The sequence below is a fragment of the Antechinus flavipes genome, chromosome 3 (assembly GCF_016432865.1).
Source record: "Antechinus flavipes isolate AdamAnt ecotype Samford, QLD, Australia chromosome 3, AdamAnt_v2, whole genome shotgun sequence".
Classification (NCBI taxonomy): Eukaryota; Metazoa; Chordata; class Mammalia; order Dasyuromorphia; family Dasyuridae; genus Antechinus; species Antechinus flavipes.
Window position 1 is genome coordinate 74,396,956 of NC_067400.1, and position 20,096 is coordinate 74,417,051.

At 35.1% G+C, this 20,096-nt stretch overlaps 1 protein-coding gene across 1 annotated transcript in view; it reads right to left on the bottom strand.

Annotated features, from left to right (window-relative positions):
• UNC80 (unc-80 homolog, NALCN channel complex subunit) overlaps positions 1-20,096 on the bottom strand; it is a 228,787-nt gene that overhangs the window by 22,690 nt on the left and 186,001 nt on the right. The window contains exons 52-59 of the mRNA XM_051983635.1: positions 18,293-18,493; positions 15,577-15,700; positions 14,498-14,623; positions 13,139-13,262; positions 12,113-12,319; positions 8,712-8,896; positions 7,487-7,652; positions 6,401-6,580 (exon numbers count right to left, since the gene is read on the bottom strand). Coding sequence (XP_051839595.1) covers positions 6,401-6,580; positions 7,487-7,652; positions 8,712-8,896; positions 12,113-12,319; positions 13,139-13,262; positions 14,498-14,623; positions 15,577-15,700; positions 18,293-18,493 — 1,313 coding nt within the window. The remainder of the gene's footprint in view (positions 1-6,400; positions 6,581-7,486; positions 7,653-8,711; positions 8,897-12,112; positions 12,320-13,138; positions 13,263-14,497; positions 14,624-15,576; positions 15,701-18,292; positions 18,494-20,096) is intronic.

Below are 20,096 nucleotides of genomic sequence, written 5' to 3' on the forward strand. Positions count from 1 at the left end.
AAACATATTTCAAGAAGTTATCAGAAAAACTGCCCTGAGATCTTAGATCCAAAGAGTAAAGTAGAAAAAGAATCCATCAAACACCCCCTGAAAGAGAAAATACCCAGAAATATTTTAAGCCAAATTCTAGAGCTCTCAAGTAAATAAGAAAAATTTGCAAGCAGTCTGGAAGAAACTATTCAAATATGAGGTCACATCCAGGATCACATGAGATTTGACAACTCAAACAATAAAAGAGTGGAGAATTGGAACATATTATTCTGGAAGACAAAGGAGCTAGAATTAAAACCAAGAGTAACCTACTCAACAAAACTTAGGATAATCCTTCAGGAGAAAAAAAAAAGGATATTTAATAAAATAAAAGACTTTCAAGACTTCCTGATGAAAAGATCAGAGCTGAACAGAAAAATCTGCTATTCAAACACAAGACTCAAGAGAAGTATAAAAAGGTAAATAAGAAAGAGTAATCATAAGAGACTCAATAAAGTTATATTGTTTATATTCCTATATGGGAAAAAGATACATGTAACTCTTAAGAACTTAATTCTTATTACAGAATTTGGAAGGAGTCTACATAGATAAAGGGTATGAGTGTGAACTGATTATATGGTGATGATTACTTTCCCCTATGCCTCCACAAATAATGAAGGGCCAAGAAAGAGGGATATCCTGCAAGAAGCAGGCAGGAAGAGGTAGAATGTGAGAAAAAAATTCTCACATTAAAAAAGCTTTCAAGAAAGAGTTCTTATAACATATGTATGGCAGATAATGCTCGAACCTTATTCTTATCAGAGTTGATTCAAAGATGGAAGAAAATACATACATATATAACCCATATTTACAAAAGGGAATTAAGAGGGGAAGGAGACGAGATATGGGGGGGAATGATAAAATGAGAGCAGATTAAAGGAGGCATTGGTCAGGAACAAAACAGACTGTTGAGAGGGAGGACAAAATAGAAAGAGAGAAAAGGAAGGATAAACAGAAGAAAATAGAATGGAAGGAAATATACAGTTAATAATTACAATTTTGTGACCAGCAGGATGAATACAGAGAGGACTGGTGAGACTTGCATGAACTGATGCTAAGTGAAATGAGCAGAACCAGGAGATCATTATATACCTCAACAATGTGAGGATGTATTCTGATGGAAATGGATCTCTTCGATAAAGAGATCTAATTCAGTTTCAATTGATCAACAATGGACAAAAGCAGCTAAGAACCCAAAGAAAGAACACTGGGAAATGAATATAAACTGCTTGCATTTTTGTTTTTCTTCCGATTATTTATACCTTCTGAATCCAGTTTTCCCTGTGCAATAAGAGAACTGTTCGGTTCTGCACACATATATTGTATCTAGGATATACCGTAACCTATTTAACATGTAAAGGACTGCTTGCCATCTAGGGGAGAGGGTGGAGGTAGGGAGGGGAAAAATTGGAACAGAAGTGAGTGCAAGGAATAATGTTGTAAAAAATTACCGTGGCATAGGATCTGTCAATAAAAAGTTATTTTAAAAAAATAATTACAATTTTGAATAAGAATGGGGTGAGTTTTCCCATAAAAAGAAGTAGGTAGTAGAATGGGTTAGAAACCAGAATCCAATGAGTGTACATATTTGAAACAGAAAGACATATACCAAACACTGAAACCAAATCTATTATTCTTAAGCTAAAGTTAAAAAAAAGGGACAGGTAGAACCTTATTCTCAGACAAAACATAAAAGAAAATTAGGGAAACTATATTTTGCTAAAAGGTTCCATAGAAAATGAAATAATATTTAAAAATCTTTATAGAATGTTTCTGTGATAAAGGTTTCAATTTCTAAAATATATAGGGAACTGAATCAAATTTATAAAAATAAAAGTCATTCCTCAATTGATAAATTGTTAAAGGACATGAACAGGCAGTTTTCAGGGAAAAAAAAAACCCTGCTATTTATAATCATAGGAAAAAATGCTCTAAATCACTTTTGATTAGAGAAATGCAAATTAAAACAACTGTGAGGCACAATCTTACATCTATCAGAAATGACCAATCCTGGATGGGGTGAGGAAAATAGGTACACTGCTGGTAGAGTCATGAACTGGTTCAACAATTCTGGAGATCAATTTGAAACTATGTCCAAAGGGCTATAAAATTGTGCATACTCCTTGATCCAGCAATGCTACTACTGAATCCATACTCCAAAGAGATGAAAGAAAATGGAAAATAACTTACATGTATAAAATGCTTATAGCAACTCTTTTTGTGGTGGTAAAAAATTGGAAATTGAGGGGATGCTCATCAATTGAAGAATGGTTGAACAAGTTGTGGCATATGATTGTAATGGAATACTATTGTGCTATAAGAACTGATGAGGGAAGTGGTTTCAGAAAAATATGGTAAGAATGATTCAAAAAGAAGTGAGAAGAATCACATCATTATACACAGTTATAGAAATGTTACAACGATTATCAAATGTGAAAGATTAGGTTAGTCTGATGATCCAATAGTCTGAGACAATTCCAAAGTACTCATGTTGAAAAAATCCTATCTGCCTACAGAAAAAGAACTGGTACACTCTGACTGCAAAATGAAATTTCTCACTTGATTTACTTTACCTTTTTTTTGAGGGGGGGAGGCTATAGTTAATATGGAAATATATTTTATATTATTTCATGTGTATAAATAATTGACATCAATTTCCTTGTTTTTAGTGGATAAGGTATGAAAGGGAATGAGAGTATTTGGGACTCAAAATTTCAAAATAATGTTAAAAATAAATTATATATGTATATATATATATATATATATATATATATTTTTTTTTTTTGCTAAGGCAATTGGGGTTAAGTGACTTGGCCAGGGTCACACAGCTAGGAAGTGTTAAGTGTCTGAGAACAGATTTGAACTCCGGTCCTCCTGATTTCAGAGCTGGTGCTTTATTTACTGTGCCACCTAGCTGTTCTGATAAATAACATTTAAAAAAAGAATGTAAAAGGGCCCTGAGACCAAAAAGTTTGAAAAAAGTTAACATAGTATTCATGGTTTATACTATTCACTTGGCAATTAATCCTATATTTCAAGGAACCTTAGAGGCCAACCCCTGTAAGAAAGGAACTCTGGCTGTAATGTGTCCAACAAGTAGCAGTAATTCAGTCTCTGATTTAAGAAGACCTCTAAGAGGGTGAACATTCACAATCTGTTGAGGCAATTCATTCCACTTTAAGCAACTCTAGTTGTTAGGAAGTTTTTCTTGATTTCAAGCTTATTTTAGCTACTTTGCAACTTGTAGCCATTGCTATTGGTTCTGACTCAGGGACCAAACAGAACAAGCCCCATATCTCTTCCACTTGATTTTACTTCAAATGCTTCAAGACAGCTAACATGAGTCTTCCCTTCTTTACTCTAAACATGCCCAATTCTTTTAATCAATCCTTATATGGCATGGTCTCGTGACCTTATACTACCTTGGGTGCCCTCCTCTTCATCACCTTGGCTGTTGTACATTGGATACTTTCTATGTTGTCCTTATTATTGTCTTACATGGTTAGCTCCTGTGTAATTTCCTTTCCATAAGTTTATGTCTTGTTCATAATTCTATCTTCTGTACATGTTTTGTTTGATTTCTGTTAGTAGGAAGTTAGAAGAGGTAATCAACAATTATTTGCTTATTGATATCATCTCACCTGATTCTCACTCAGTCACTTGTAGTTCTCAGATCCCTCCCCTGCCCCACAAGTATGATGTGGTGATAAGGGCAGGGTAGGGCCAGCCCTGTATACAACAGTTATGGCTGGAGTTTGTCACCATCCTGGGAAAAAAAGCATTCTAACAAAATACTTTTCCCCATTCTCTGCTCACATGTTAACTTTTGTCTTCTATTACTATAACTCCATCCTTCTTTTATCCCAGTTTTTTTTCCTAGTGGGAGAAAGACCTCACATTTAGCAAGAAGAATTGATGTTATTACAAAGAATCTGGGATGACTTTCAGTTGTTCACAAAAAGTATCAGAATGTCACTCTATTTTTCCTGCCACTCTTAAATTTCTGAAAACAACTCCCTCTTACCCCCACCTCAAAAAAATTAGCATCTACTTATAAATTCTATTTCTTAGACTTGAGGAAAATTATTACTGCACAGTAATGCTTCTGGGCTTCAGGAGTGAATAATTCAGAAAAATACCTCACACTAGACTCAAACTCAAGCTTACATCATTACCTAACATTCTGTATGTTGCTCAAGATATATATGTATGTGTGTATGTGTGTAAAGTAGCATCACTGATGAACATTTTTAGGCAGCAAACAGGCTACAACTGTGCAATTGCATCATTACATTTGACTGGTCTCTCTTGCACTCATTTCATTTTCATTCTCACCACCATAGAATGGGCTTATATATCTACTTACTTTCTATTATCTAACTTATAGAAATTGCTGGCAGACATGCTAGTGCAATCAACAGATGTGTGATTTGGCCGTTTCCAACAGCCTTGTTATTCAGGAATGTCCCAAGGCAAACTGTTCTGCCTATATGTGCCTTTGAGAGCCCTATCTCTCTATCACATTGACAATAATTATTTTAACCTCAAGTAGATGTGTCAGGATTTTTTGTTAGCATTCTAGGTATTTTTCCATGAGGAATTCTTATCAGTCTATATTCCAGTTGCTTGAGCACTTCAGAAACAAATGCACCCACAGATTTGATTTAGTATAACATAAAAATTATACCTTTTGGGGGGGTTTTGAAATTATTACTGGGTTTCTAAATGCAACTAATATGGATTTTAACACTACACATTTTCTTATCAAAATTTTTTGATTCGTATTTGTTATTCAAAATTTAATCTAGAATCCCCATCTTTAAAAGTTTTTACTAAATTCACGAGTCATAATAGCATAGTCAGTAAAGAGGGAGTTGGGAAGATCTGGGTTCAATCTGCCTCTGAGACATATTGGTTGTCATTGGGGGCAAGTGATTTAACCTCTCACTTTCCAGGCAACTCTAAGATCATGAGTTATAGAGAAACAGCTGATGGATATTGGTAGATGATTTTTTAAAATTTAATGAAATCCTTAAAAAAGGGCTTTTTTTTTTTTTGAAATGTTCTATATTCTGCTCTGGTACTTAGTTTTAATGACATTTCTAGGTACAACTTTTACATTGAGTGTCATATAATGGCCTATAATATGTCCTTAGGCTTAAGGGAATGATGAAGAAAGTTCAAAAAGGTTTGAGAGAACTAACTGTTAAATTTTCAGTGTGAACTTTTACATTTTGGGCAAAACTACACATCAGATCTTGATTTATTGTTTTGTCCAGATTTTTTCTTACATCTAGATTCTAGGTTTAAGTAAATATTAGAAAAAATGTTAATGGTACAGACTAAATTTTAAAGCTTATCACGTATACATTATTTTAGGTCAATTGTTAAATATTTATCTTCACATTTCTGTTTATATCCTACTTTTATCATTAAAAAACTTTCCTTTATGATATATATATATATATATATATATACATATATATATATATATATATATATATGATATATCAATCTATTTCATCATGCTGGATTTGTGATCCCTAGAGAAGGACACTTTTATACTTCAGGTCCTTGTTTAAGGCACTATTTCCCACTTTAAGGTTTTACTCCCCTAATTCTTTGGGGTATCTTATGTCACAACCACTATTGCTAGCTCCAGTAATTTAGGGATTACTGTCCAGTCCCCTGGTTCCATCACCTTGTTTCCTTTGCCTACTTTGGGGTTATTTTGGTGGTTTTGGAAGGGTTCCTGGATTTGAAAATAATAGCTCATATATACAACATTTTATGACTTAAAAAGTTCTTTCCTCATACCATTTGTGAGTTACACAGTGTCTATATCAATAATTTTATTTTATGTATAAGGAAACCAAGGCTCCTGCAAGTTAATTAAATTGGCCAATCCTATGTGGTTAGTTAGTATAAGGAAGAAGACTCAAACCTAGGGTGCTTGATCCTCAAGTTTAGTGTACTTTCACTGTATTAGTGTCTTAGGAAAGAAAGTACAATACAAATTGTTTAATTTTGTTATTTTTGTTTTTTGGACAAAAAACTTATGGTTGGTGGAATAGGTTAAATGTGAGCAACACTGCAGTTTGAGACCTATCTATTATATATATTTTATATATAATATCCCTGGACAATTATCATAAAAAAATTGAACTTTAATTATTTGGAACAGCTCAATAATGACGGGAACAATAGGGTTATTACATGTTGATTACTTGTGTTGGAAGAATTATGAAAGTTTTCCTGATGAAACCACAGAAATAAGAGCTGGGAAATATACAAAGGTCAATAAATTCCCTCTTGGCTTTCATTATTTAGCCTGAAAATCCCATTTTCCAAATTTTGCCATGCTGCTTACTTTCTTCATCTTCCTCATCAGTACGACTCAGGGTATCTTGTGAAGCTTGCTGGGAGGGCTCACTGTCCTGCTCCCAAACAGTGCCAGTGCCAGTGTTGGAGCGGGACATGGTAGCCAGGCTCAAGCGGTAAGCAGAAGTAGAAGTGCCCACTGTGCTAATGGATGTCTTCCCTTGGTAGGCTGTGTAAGGATGGCAAATAAACGAAAAAATTATATTTAGAAATGCTCAAGACAAAATAAAGTATAATATAAGCTCCAAAGGTTTTCTCTACTCAAGAGTGTTACTTAGAAAAGGTAAACAATGCATTAAGGTCTGTAAATAGAAAAAAAGTAAGTGGGACTGAGTAAGAAAAATATAAGTAGGAAAAATGAATGGAAATATGAAGAATTATCAGTTTTTGATTAAATATGCTTGCAAATGTATAAAGTGAAGTTGATACAGGTTACCTAAAATGTTATCTAGAAAATACTTTCATGTTGCTTTCTTGACAGATTGTATTTCTTTTTCTCTGATTGATAGATAGGATATTGGTGCAGCCAACTCACCAATGTTCACTTTACATTCCTTGACAAAATTTGTGTTTTCCAAAGCATCTCACATTAAAAAAATACAAAATTCAAGAATAACTTCTACTTTCCCCCCCAAAAAATTAATTTTAATATCCCCCAAACCCATGTTGAGCTCTTTAATTTTAAAGCAAAGATCTAAACAGTAAGCACTAAGACTATTAAGTTACAAGCCTTGATTAAAATCTTAGTTTTTTTTTTCCTTTATCACATTGTTATATTGATCAAGGAAGGCACAAATGTGTCATTTGCTGACCAAATGTACAGGTTATGGATGTCTCCATCCATAATAATGTTAAAAAATAATGTTTTATGTGGGGTTAGTTCCGGAGTGGTAAGGATGGAGGGAATTCTTAGAACACTCTAGAGTGACAAATTTCTTTGTTCTCCTGAAAAGATCTCTAATACATGTTAAAGCATACTGAACCTAAAGAGGCCTTTTCAGATGAATTAGATCATCTAGATGGAGTGGGCTTTGGAAAGACCAAAGAATGTCCAAATATAGTAGTTCTCACCAACCTGACCCGCTGTGTACAGCTTCTTTTAGAATCTTAAGTTCACTGTTGAATTCGGTAATGAGAGAGCTCTTGCACAAGGGCCTAGGGATGAAGCGCCTCTCTAGCTGGTCAGCAATGTGTTGTCGGGCAGATAGCTCCTCATGGTTCTCAGCAGGTTGAGCTAAAAGCTGAAGGGGGAAAAAAGCAACAGGATCTCCTCCATTCCTAATACTGAATGATTATTTCAGGAAAGTTGTGCATGGGGAGAATGGGTAAATGAGTTATTACTAAGCGTTTTCAAGTTATAAATATTTTAAAATAGGGCAATTATGTACTAATACTAGTTCACATTTATATAGTGCTTTAAGATTTACAAAACACCTCATTTGGCCCTTACATCAAGCTGTGATGTAGATTGCTGTTATTAACTCATTTTATAGTTGAGGAAACTGAAGTTTATAGAGGTTAAATGATGTGACAGTAGTCATATATATAGTAATACAGGATTTATATTCAGTTCTTGAGTACAAATCCAGTCTTCTATACACTGAGGTCTATGATTGGGTTTCTTCTTTAAAATATTTTGATAGCTGTATATCAATGTAATTCATTTCCTTTGTAATTCCATATATTATATTATGTGTTTAAAAAACTTATTCAGAAAAATTCAGAAAAAATTTAGACTTTTCCAGACTGCCAAAGGGATCCATGAGATAAAAAATGGTTAAGACTCCTTACTAGGGTGGATAAGAGTCTTATCCAAGGAATCAGAAGGTCAATTTCCAGTCTCACCCTTATCTCTTGGATGGACATTGCTAGTCATTTAACTTTTCATTTTGTATGTGAGAAAACACAGTCCCAAATCGGGGAAGGAACTTGCTCAAAGTGTCAGAGGTAGCAAATAGCATATCTGGGGTTTAATCCTAAGTCCATAACTTTCTTTGTATAGTGCCATTCAGCCCAGGTTTTCCTTTTTGGCATTTGGGATCTGATGGAGACCTACAGACTCTGTGATAATGGATAGTTTGTGGAGAAAAGTCATATCTGTAATTATTATTCCTCAAATGTCTCTATTAGTTGGCCTTTAGGATAGACAGCACAAAACCTGTATTTATTTATACATCTTTCAACTAACCGTAGTAAAAAGTACAAAAGTTTAGTAACATTTTTTTTTCTGTAGAGATTGAATGGTCAACTGTCAGACAGTATTTGATAAACTGATCAACTTCAGGAAAAAAAATACTCACCTTACACTGAATAAAGGGCCTCAGAAGAACAAAGATGGGAATCCGAGTTCGAACGATGAAGTCAAGGAAGTCCCACAGAGCCAACCCTCCCACCTTTCTTAGTGCCATCTCTTTGACTTGTAGACTGAGCCAATACCACTGACTGCCAAGCTGTCTCTCAAAGCAAACAAGAATCACCTTCAGAGCTAGAGATTGGGAAAACCAAAAAATGGCATGATTATTTAGTATTGCTATTGGGACAAGAAAGAGATTATAGCAACTACATTCAGTTATCAAAACTTGTGAGTATTTCAACAAAGTCAGAGACTTCTGAGAGATTTTTTTCCTCCATCTTTTATGAGTGATCAAGCCTTTTGTAAATGTAGCAAGCTGGAGAACTAGCACAAACAGCCTAAAGACTTTTCTAGCACACATTTAGTCAAAATTTTGTAAGACCCAGAGGAAAGTAACTTAAGGAAAGAACAGAAGGGAATTTTTCAAAACATGATTTATAATCTTTTATTACCTGAAATTTGTGGACTAGCTTACAACAAATAGTAATTTTACTATTGATCTCCAAAGCAAAATGTATGAATTCTTCCTGAAACCTTCATTTTGAGAAAGCATCCAGACTAGTTATATTTTACTTTCTGGACTACGCCATTGTGAGTCATCTACCTTTTCCATCTGTCCTGAAGCCCTTCTTCCCCACTAGTAAACTCCTCTCAGGATCTCCATTCCAAGGAAGGGCCCAGACCAGCTCTTTCATTCTCTGGACTTACTACCATGCCTTCTTCCCCTTCTTTTCAGATCCCTTTTATGTATTGTCTGTCTTTCCCCACTAGAATGTAAATCCCTTAATACAAATTAAGACAACTGTGAGGTATCACTTTACACCTCTTAGATTGTCTAAGAGACAGGAAAAGATAATGACAAATGGAGGGAATGTGGGAAAATTGGGACACTGATACATTGTTGGTGGAGTTGTGAAATGGTTTTTCCATTCTGGAGAGCAATCTGGAACTATGCCCAAAGGGCTATAAAACTATGCATACTCTTTGATCCAGCATTCTCACCAAAGAGATCATAAAAGAGGGAAAAGGACTCACATGTGCAAAAAAAGTTTGTACAGTCCTTTTTGTAGTGGCAAGGAGCTAGAAATTGAGTGATGCCCTGACTTAGGGAATGGCTGAATAAGTTATTATATGACTATAATGGAATATTATTGTTTTATAAGAGGTGATGAACAGGCTGATTTCAGAAAAGCCTAGAGAGACTTACATGAACTGATGCTGAGTAAAGTGAGCAGAATCAAGAGAACATTGTACAAGTAACAAGATTATGAGATGATCAACTGTGATAAACTTAGCTCTTTTTAACAATGTGGTTATTCAGGGCAATTCCAATAGATTTGGGATGCAATCCAGATCCACTGAATGTGGATAAAAGCATAGTATTTTTACCTTTTTGTTATTGTTTTTTTCTTTTGATCTGATTTTTCTCTTGCAGCATGACAATTATGGAAATATATTTTAGGAGAATAGCACATGTTTAACCTATATTGGATTACTTGCTATCTTGAGGAGAAGAAAGGGAGAAAAATTTGCAAGGCAAAGTTTTGTAAAAGTGAATGTTGAAAACTATTTTTATATGTATATGGAAAAATAAAATACTATTAAATAAATAAGTATATGAATGAATAATCAAACAAACAAATAAGCAAAAAAAGAATGTCATTTCCTTGAGGGTAGAGCCTTACTTTTTGTTTATCACAGTGCCTGGCATATAAAAACACTTAATAAAACTTGATTATTGCTGTTTAACCAATCAATGAAGAAACATTTATTGAGCACCAACTATGTATCAGGCTCTGTATTGTGTTGGGGATATTAAGATCCTTGAGAATTAATTTAAAAAAGATTGTTGAGAATAGAGGTTTTTCAATTTTTGTCTTTATATCTCTGTTATCTTGCATATAGTTGGTGCTTAATAAATGGTTATTGATTGGCTGTGATTGTTACAATGATAAAAATGAAACACTTCTTATACTCGATTCCTTGTGGCTTTTACTTATGCAACAACTTTTGAAGTCATTTTTTGCTTTCTGTTTCTGAGGCAATCACTTTAGACAGCTCTGAGATTAGTTTTTTTTAGCCCAACTCTAAATTGAAGTATAGAAAAGATGAGCTTTTACTTGTAGTGTTAATTGCAAAAATTGCCACTAAGACAGTGAAATCCTATGTTTACTTCCTTGTTCCCTCTTTTACCAAATCAGAACCCAACTCACTTAAAAACTGGGGGTTTTTGCCTCCAATTCTGAGTCACATATGAGTCACCATACTGTTTAGTTTTGACTAATTACACTTACCTTCTGCTTACTTGTCAATTACAAATATGTTCTTTTTAAAAAATGTTTTTTTCAATTAAAAATAAATATCCTCTCCATTTCCTATTCTTTTTCCACACAGAAATTTCCCCCCAAAGTCTCATCCCCAAATCCTTGCAAGAAACATAGTTAAAGCAAATCTAACTATTACATTGACCACATTCAAGAAAATATTTGTTCCGATTTTCACCTTGTGTCCATCATCTGAAGGTAGCATGGTTTCATCAGGAGTCCATGAAGATGGGTGGCAAATATATTCTTTTCCCAAGTGTACTCACCACAAATACTCCTTCCATTGTAGCCCTGCCTACTCTACTGCTCCAAGCACAAATTTTCTTATCATTTCCCTAAATTCCCTTATCTCCACCAAATTTTGTCTTAGGAAATGACAAAAGTATTGGGGATGCAGTAGCCTTGTCTTTTGCATTACATTCTTTTTTTTTTTTTTGCATTATATTCTTCTTAAGATTTCTCCCCTGCCATTACTTTTTGACTTCCAGTTCTCATTTTTGCTTCCATATATTACTGAGTTATTTAGCCATCACTTTGATCATGGACCTCATTTCATAGTGACTTTTCACTGCTATGTATATTATAATTAACATTATAGAAAGTAGAGAATTTGAGAAATAGCATGACATAGGTGGGGAGACATCAGGCAACTTGGCTTCCTTAAAGGGAAAGGTTGTATTGGACTATAAGGAGACATGGAGTTTGGAAAGGCAGACTGGTCAGCTAATGACAAATCTAATATTATTCAAACTATAGCTAACTTTCATTTGTGAGTCATTGCGCAGGCAAGGTGAGTAGATGGGTAAGGATTCATTTTAACTGTCTTTCCTACTTTTCTAAATGAAAATTTAAAAATCAAGCAAACTAGCTTTGTATCATTGAAGACACTTTCATAGACAGTAATTGAGCCAAAAAAATGTTTAAAAAAACTATGCATTTTGGACAAGTTTCATTTTTATTTTTTTTTAATATTGTTTACCAATGTGCCAACTCTCTTTTTGCAATGTTTAAGATTCTTACTCACCTAAATATGCAGCTTGGCTGGTAGACTCAGCCAGACCTTCTCTGCGCAAATCCTTCCCAGCATCTCCAGGAGTGGAGCAATGGGCTGGAGAACTCTCAAGCATGAAGTTCTTGCTGCGAGATGTACTAATGATTCGAGGAGGTAGGAGGATATTGATAACCGTCTGGAGCAGCAGAAGGACCTCAGGCTGCTCTAACCATGGGCTATCTGAAAGGGGCAGAATTTGGGGTGGGAGAGTGAAAAGAAAAGAATCAAAATGCATGCTTCCTCCAGCCTTCATTACATACAGTAAAATTCAGCCCTGTTTCCAATTTCAATTTACAACATCTATATCCATCTCATAAGGTTCTGAGGCACAGCTTCTCCTATGGACAAAAACAGCGTTATTGGTAGCCCAACATGTTTTTTCATAGCAGAACATGAAAGACTCAATGGTCTCAGAGAAATTACCTGTGTTCTCCTTTCATATACTCAATGACTGTTTCCCCTACATTTGAGATTACTACTTCCCCAATAAGGGTAAATCCCCATAAGAAATGGAAGGAGGGGGGAGAGAGAGAAAGAGAGAGAGAGAGAGAGAGAGAGAGAGAGAGAGAGAGAGAGAGAGAGAGAATGCAAAATGATTATGTGACAATTGCCAGGTTTGAAATCAACTCCTTGATAGTAAAAACATCAATTCTATCTCTTCCCCAGAAAAACCTCATCCTCCAAATGCCTTTCCCATATTGATACAAATCTTCAGTCAATGCTAATTAAGTTTAACCATATCTTCCTGACTTTTTGCTGTACTGAATCATTTCCAAAGGGAAAAATCTCATCCAAAAAATGAAGCAGAGAAACTGTTGTTCCATATTGACTCTACTGAAAAGAAAGGAAATGCTTTTGAAAGTATCTTTGGTTAAATCCCTCAGGCAACTTCCAATGAAAGCCTTGGAAAAAACACATTGGTTATTTAGGAAGACAACACCAATTACAACAATAAAAACAACAACAACAATGTATTTCCTTTCATTAAATTAATCAGACCTTTGCTTCCAGATCCTACTGTGAGCACAAATGGGATGAGCAGATTTAAAAGCATCCCTTCCCTTCTTTCCTGATTGGTGAATGGGGAGATCACATGGCTTAAGGGGAAATCTTCTTTTAAAGCCTGTGCAGTAATAATAAAAAGAAAGAGATATTAATTGACTTCCACCCCCTCTTTTTCACAACACAACATAGGCGGTGATTTCCCTTTTGCTCCTGCAAATTATGAGTATGGTTGTGGTCTGTGCAGACACTGGATTCACTCAAAATTGAAATCTGACCATGCACTTGCCAGAATAAGTATTAATATGATTAAAAAGAGAGTGGCAAGGGATACAACTTTGGAAATGGCATGGAAAACAATATTCATGGAAATTAAATTAATTTCCCCCTTACTTTTCCCTCTCTCCCCACCAATGCCCTCTATTTTAGAGGTAAATGAAGAGGAAGAGAATGAAAACTTGCCACTTGAGAGTCATTCAGTCAAGTCTGACTAAAAAGTCCTCTTACCCCTGAGCAGGGCACTCTTCAAGTCAGAAAGAGCTAAGCAACATGGGAAGAAATAGATAATATCTTTACACTGGTAATTGAAATCACATCACTTTAAGAAAGTCTATTCTATTCTAAGTGACAATCACAGTTTTGTGTTTAAACTCTCCTCTATAGTTTATACATGACCGGGGTGACTATTCTAAGCTGTTGGTTGCTGGTTGAAGGATGGACCAAGTTACCCCCTTCCCATTGGTTCATCAGCTATTGGTTGTGCACTTCTTTGGGACACAGTGTTTTTTTGATGACTTTGATCTCTCTGTAATTGAATGAAATGCAGACAAGCTGAGGAGCTTGTCATTCTGGCAGAGATGAAATAAATAAGGATAAAAATCTCAATCACACACAATATTCAACTGACAAAATTAAGAAAATTAAAATATTCAAAGTCTGTGATCATCTCAAAAAGATTTATTTTGTAATTATCTTTGATTCTTTTTGTCAGACTTTAAATATTTAGTGCAGCAATGGACTTAAAAAAAAAAACCAAAAAGCAAATATTGTGAGGTGATTATCTGTGAGTGATATTTTCTTTTTCTGTGATGTCTATGTATTGGAAAGGATTTCTGTAGTGTTTGCAGGTCCAAATGATTCTGCTGTTTTTGTTTCTTCAGAAGAATGAAAGAAATACAAGTGAGGGCTAACCTTAGGGCTGATGCTTTAAGCTTACATAAAGTGGGTAGTGTTTAAATAATGTATTTTTTTTTCCACAGATTTTGCCCAGCCTTTGCAGCAAAAAAAGAGAGCACCCATGGTCTGGTGCCTCAACTAAAAAATTAATGAGCCTGACAACAGGCCAGGCAGTCACACCTGTATCTGCAATGCTACAAGCCGGACAACAGCTGTGCTGAAGGGCAGAGGTGGTGAGAGATAAGGGCTGAGATGAAGAAGGGGTAATCCATCAGCAACACTGGAAGGTCCTACTACTCCCATCACCTGAAATACAAACAGAGCACATGACCAGCCTTGACAATTGCATTTTCATGCAGCTACAATTGAAGGGTTAAATTCATTGGAAAAATATAATTACAAGGTTGGACATTTTGCTTTTAATATTTTCTCTTGCTTTCTTCTTATGGTGTGTAATATCTGGAGTCTGGTCCATTTATTCCATTCAGTCGCATCTTGAGTATTGTACAATGTTTAGATCCAACTAAATATACAATGAGATATGAATTGTAAAACTATCTCATTATTCATAATGAGGAGATTGAACATACTTACTCCTTCATTAAAAGCTATTCAAAATATATTTTGTGGTGAATGTGCTGATGACGATGATAATGGCAACTGATCTATTTGCATCAGGCATTCCAGTGATACAGAATTGATTACTCTACAAATTAAGCAACAAGCTAATCTAATGTGCTTTTATCTGATGAAATGCTCTAACATGGCATCTACACATTGCACAAAACCTCAGGACCAGACTCTGGATATTATTTAAATGGTAGATTAATTGGTTTCATTCATATATATCTTAACCTGGCCAACTCATAGTGCCATTTTGTACTTTTCTCCCCAGAAGTATTTCTCTGGGGATTTGACGTATCCCTTCTGATCCTAATATTAGCCAGTTGTGCGGTCTCCACCACCCCACTCTCCAACTCGCAGCCCTCAACTCTCAGCTCAACATACTGAGGCAGAAGTTCAAAGTAGTGCGTGGGAAGCAACATACCTGAAACCCATTACCAGAGGGATCAGTCCCAGCATCTCCCCATGCACTACTTTGAAAATGGACCTCATCATTTACAGTGTCATCTGAGCAGTCTGCTTACATGGATGGGCAGGGGTGGGCAAAGTGATTGATCTGTAATCTTCAGTCCAAAGAAGTCAATAGCAGAGTGAAGTTTAGTAAAGTTTCATAAGATTGCCACTTGGCTACTCACCAGATTGACACAGACATTGATCAGAGACCTAAGGTGAGGCAGGAAGGATATGATTGGCTGCCTCTGAAGTGTCAAACAAACCCCTTCAATCAAATTGCTGGCAGGCTCCCACTCAACCTGTCGCCTGGAATACAACAGTAGGTGCCATTAGCTGCTTGTTCTTCTTTCTAAGATGCTTGGAGACAAAGTGAATGCGACACAGTGGTTCTGACGGGAGGAGGAGACATTTTAAGACAGGATGGGTGTCTGAGACAACAAAGTGCATCACACGGGATGGATTTTACCCATGTTGTTCCAAAAGTACAGAGCACACTGGGAGGGGAAGAAGATATTGGAAACGTAGCAGAGGCACTCCTGCCTCACTTGACTAAAGACACAAAATCTATTGAAGAAAAAACAAAGATGATGAATGGGTTTCATATTAAGTTCTTACTATTTTGTTCTGAAAGAGGGTCCTAAGAATGTCATCATGGAGAACCCATCATAGAATGAGTCATTGTAGGGGAATTATCTGAATGTATGTTATATTTCTGAACCAGTCTTGTCAGATGGCATGTGGATAGATGCCAATAGTACATCAGGGGATTGTGTATTTGGGCATACATTAGCTCCTGCTACAATGAAGATCATATTCAAAGGCAGTTAACTTGAGAACTATTCTTTTTTGGCCTTCCTAAAATTAATTTTGGGGAAGATGGGGGTTGCTTAGACTGAATGGGAAGGTGTAAGTTATACAAAATGACTTCTTCATGCAGGTTTTTTGGGTTTGTTTGGTTTTGTTAAGCCTAATCTTCATGGTGCCCCAGAAATGAGAATTTAGTCTTTTTATTTTTTACTTTGACACTAGTAAAATAAATGGATTTTGACTTTGCTAAAGCTAACATCAGTTTCAGAGGTTTCCATGAAGTGGGGTTATATGACCTGTCTTTTCTTCTTTAAATAATCAGAGCATCATTTGGCTGCCTGATAAGTCAGGAAATGTCTACTGACATCTGTGAAAGCCAAAGCATTCTAGGGGCTCACAAAACCAACACAGTCAATTTCATCTCTTACAGGTCCTGGGGGGAAGCTGAGACAACAGTGGGTTAATAGGACCCATAGGGGGAAAAACCCAGTAAGTGATTTAAGAATTGGTATTATTGGTTTTATGAAACAAACCAATTCTACTCTAGCTATTCCAATAAGTAAAGTGTGAGGATCAAAAAGGTGAGATAGGAAGGGGTATAATAGGTAAAGAAAATGTCCAAATTGATGTTACCAACAAAGACTAGGAAAAGTTTTTGGTTTTTTCTTCTGAAAATGCAGAACATCCTAAAATTTACCTAAATAAAGGAGTGACTCAGCTTGAATTGGAGTAATTCCAGAGAATGGGAGGAACGTGAAAAAAATCACTAAATTTTGAGCAAGACTTTATTTAATTGGAAAGGAGGAGAAATGCATCCACTAAATTAAATTAAGCTTTTCCAAATCGGCAGGATGATTTCCATGCTAATCATGACGCTGGCTTGCCAGACCCGATTGACGCATTGCTTGATTAAATGAACTCTCAGCACTTGAAGGTATAGGATTATTCAGAAGAATTCGATTTCCAGTTGGTTTGGTAGCAGACATATTAATTCCACAAAAGGAATTAATTTTTCAAAGGACAAAGTATTTGTTACGATTTCTAAGGGTGAAACTGTCTTCATGTATTATTTTACAAGCTTATAACTGCACTAAGACTTTTGGGGCACCCTATATTATCATTTGGTATAACACATTCAATACTTTCACTAAATTTGCTCGGAGAGTTCTTATAAAGATCAAATATTCCTCACTACTGGAAGTGATCTTCCCAATTTGCAGTGATCCTTTCCTTATCTGATCTCATGGAACTTTATTCTTATTTGTATCACGATTGATTTTTTTTTGTATTATAGTTAGTATTCATATTAAACCATATGTAGGGTAGTGTAGTGGATGAGAGAGAAAGATGACCTTGGAGTTAAAATGATTTGAGTTCAAGCTCTGTCTCTGAGTTATCCTGCTTATGTGACTTTGGGAAAATCATTTAAATTCTCAGAGCCTCAGGTAACTCCTAAGACCATAAATTGCTCAGGAGATGCTTGAGCTGCTTTAGAAGAGTGAGTTTTCACACTGAAAGTTCCCAATGAATCATTCCCTTTTACCTACTATTGCCAAATTGTCTCACCATTCCAATTAGGCTGGAAGTTCCTTAAAGGAAGATATTATTTCTCATTGATCTCTATGCCTTTTCCAGTACCTAACAAAGGTCTACACAGAGTAAGGGTTTAATAATGTCTATTGTTTTCAAAACTGAACTGGCACCTTAAGGTTGTAATTTTAGATTAGCTTTATTAAGATGGTTAAAGGTACACATATTCAATGTAGGATTTAGTAGTTTAATTTTGTATATAGTGCACTTCATTTCTCTAAAATTTGCTTTCTTTGTACTAATAATATGTAAAGAAAATAGATTTCAAGATTACCACTTTTCCTTCTTTAAGAAATTTCTCCCCCATCACTGCAAATGAGAACCTGTCACTAAGGCAATTGTAGAAATAACAGCATATGATAAAAGACTAGCAATATTACATTTGACCCTTTGTTTCAATACAGTGCAGTACATCAACATCAATAAAATGACATGGTTGAACATCAATGCTTGTAACACTAGAGACAGACTTAAATATTTGTTTCCATTGTACCTGCTCACCTCAAGGTAGGCATCTTGTGAATTTTATTAAACATACGATCCAATCTCTTTAAGATGAGGATAAGAGCAGGTCTCACTGCTTCAGCAGTCCAATCAGTGATTGGTAGCATCTCCATAATATATCGTCGGAGCCCCCGGCTTTCCATCGTCTGAGTGTCATAAGGTGCCAGCTTCAGAAGGGAATGTGCAATTTCTGCCAACCTAAAATTATTGCCCATTAAGAAGAAGCATGGGATTCTACAATGTTTTTTTCTATAGAGCAGCATGAAAACTGCCCACTTTTCAGGAACACTCACTTTTTTCATGAGTGGTCTAAATGAACTAACAATATCCCATCTTATACTCTCAATTTGTAGGATTGTGCATTTTCAGTTTTTCTAGAGTTTTCCAATAATCAGGAAACAATATACATATGATCATAACTATAAGAGTATATAGGCATGTACATATAAATATGTACAAAATTCACATTCATGTTCTTGTATAACATTGCTTTTCATTAGGCAAAAAATCATGTTCAAAGAATAAGCATATATAATTTAATGTATAGCAAATTCTTATTCTCCAAAGTGATTGACAATTTGCTTTCTGGGTAACTCAACATTCTGATTAGTATGAATGAATTATTAAATTTACGCAATCTGAATCAAATGAAAAACAAAAGATGAAACTATAGCTGAACATTACTGAATTTTTTTTTTTTGCAAAGTCCATACTAGGATTTTGTAGTGTTACCGATGTAGTTGGTAATATTGCCAAACTAAGCCTAATTTACTTTTGTTTGGCATTTAAGACTTTCCCTAGGGCAGCTCCAACATACATTTGTAGCCTTATCTTCTCCTTTTCCTGTTGATACTATTATAATGATTCTATCATGAACTATTTCTCATTGTCTGAACTCATATCACTTTTGAAAGAATGTCTCTGGAATATATTCTACTTTCCTCATTTTTTCATCATTGTCTGTTGAAGTCCTTTCAAAGGCCAGCTAAGGGTCATGTCCATGAAACTTTTCTTAATTTTATGTGAGGAATTTTATTCAATAATTATAGTTGGTATTAGTCATAGGTGGAGTAGGCAGTCACCTACATAATATGAACTGAGGGGAAATAAATTGCCTTGTTTTTTTACCTTAATCCCTCATTCTTCAATATTTTTCTTACAAGTTATAAAATAATAATCTTCTAGAGTTGAAAATAGTCTCAGGGGCCAGTTGGTCAAACCTTTAGGTGAGAGATTTGAGTCTCTTTAGCATCTACCTGATAAATGGTCATCCTAAAATTACTCAAAGACTATTACTAAGAGTGAACATGCATAATATTAAAAATTTCTACATATCTAATACTTTAGAATTACTAAAGACCTCTTTTATACATATTATCACTATTAAACATAAATAGTATGTGTGACTAGATAAGAAATTTTTTCCTTGACAAGTGATGAATAGGACAGACAAATTTTGATAGGAAGGTGACCAGGAAAGATCGAAGCTGTATGGGAGGAGTCATATACATGGAATGTGATCATGGAAAAACTTGATAATTAGGTAGGAGTTGAAGGAGTAAGGGTGAGACTGAGCTTGAAAGAAAAAAAGGAGTAAAGAAGGAAAGAATGGCAAAGGCAAATCTTTCTTAATCTACAACTTTTTTGAGGCCAAGCTATGAATAATGATTCCTGGAAGTCACTTTTAAAATAAATAAATATATTTCTGTATATTGGATCAATAATGATTACTTATAAAAAAGTAATATGCACAAAATTCTAATTATTTAAACTTTTTGACAAGTTTGCAATTACTTTTTTT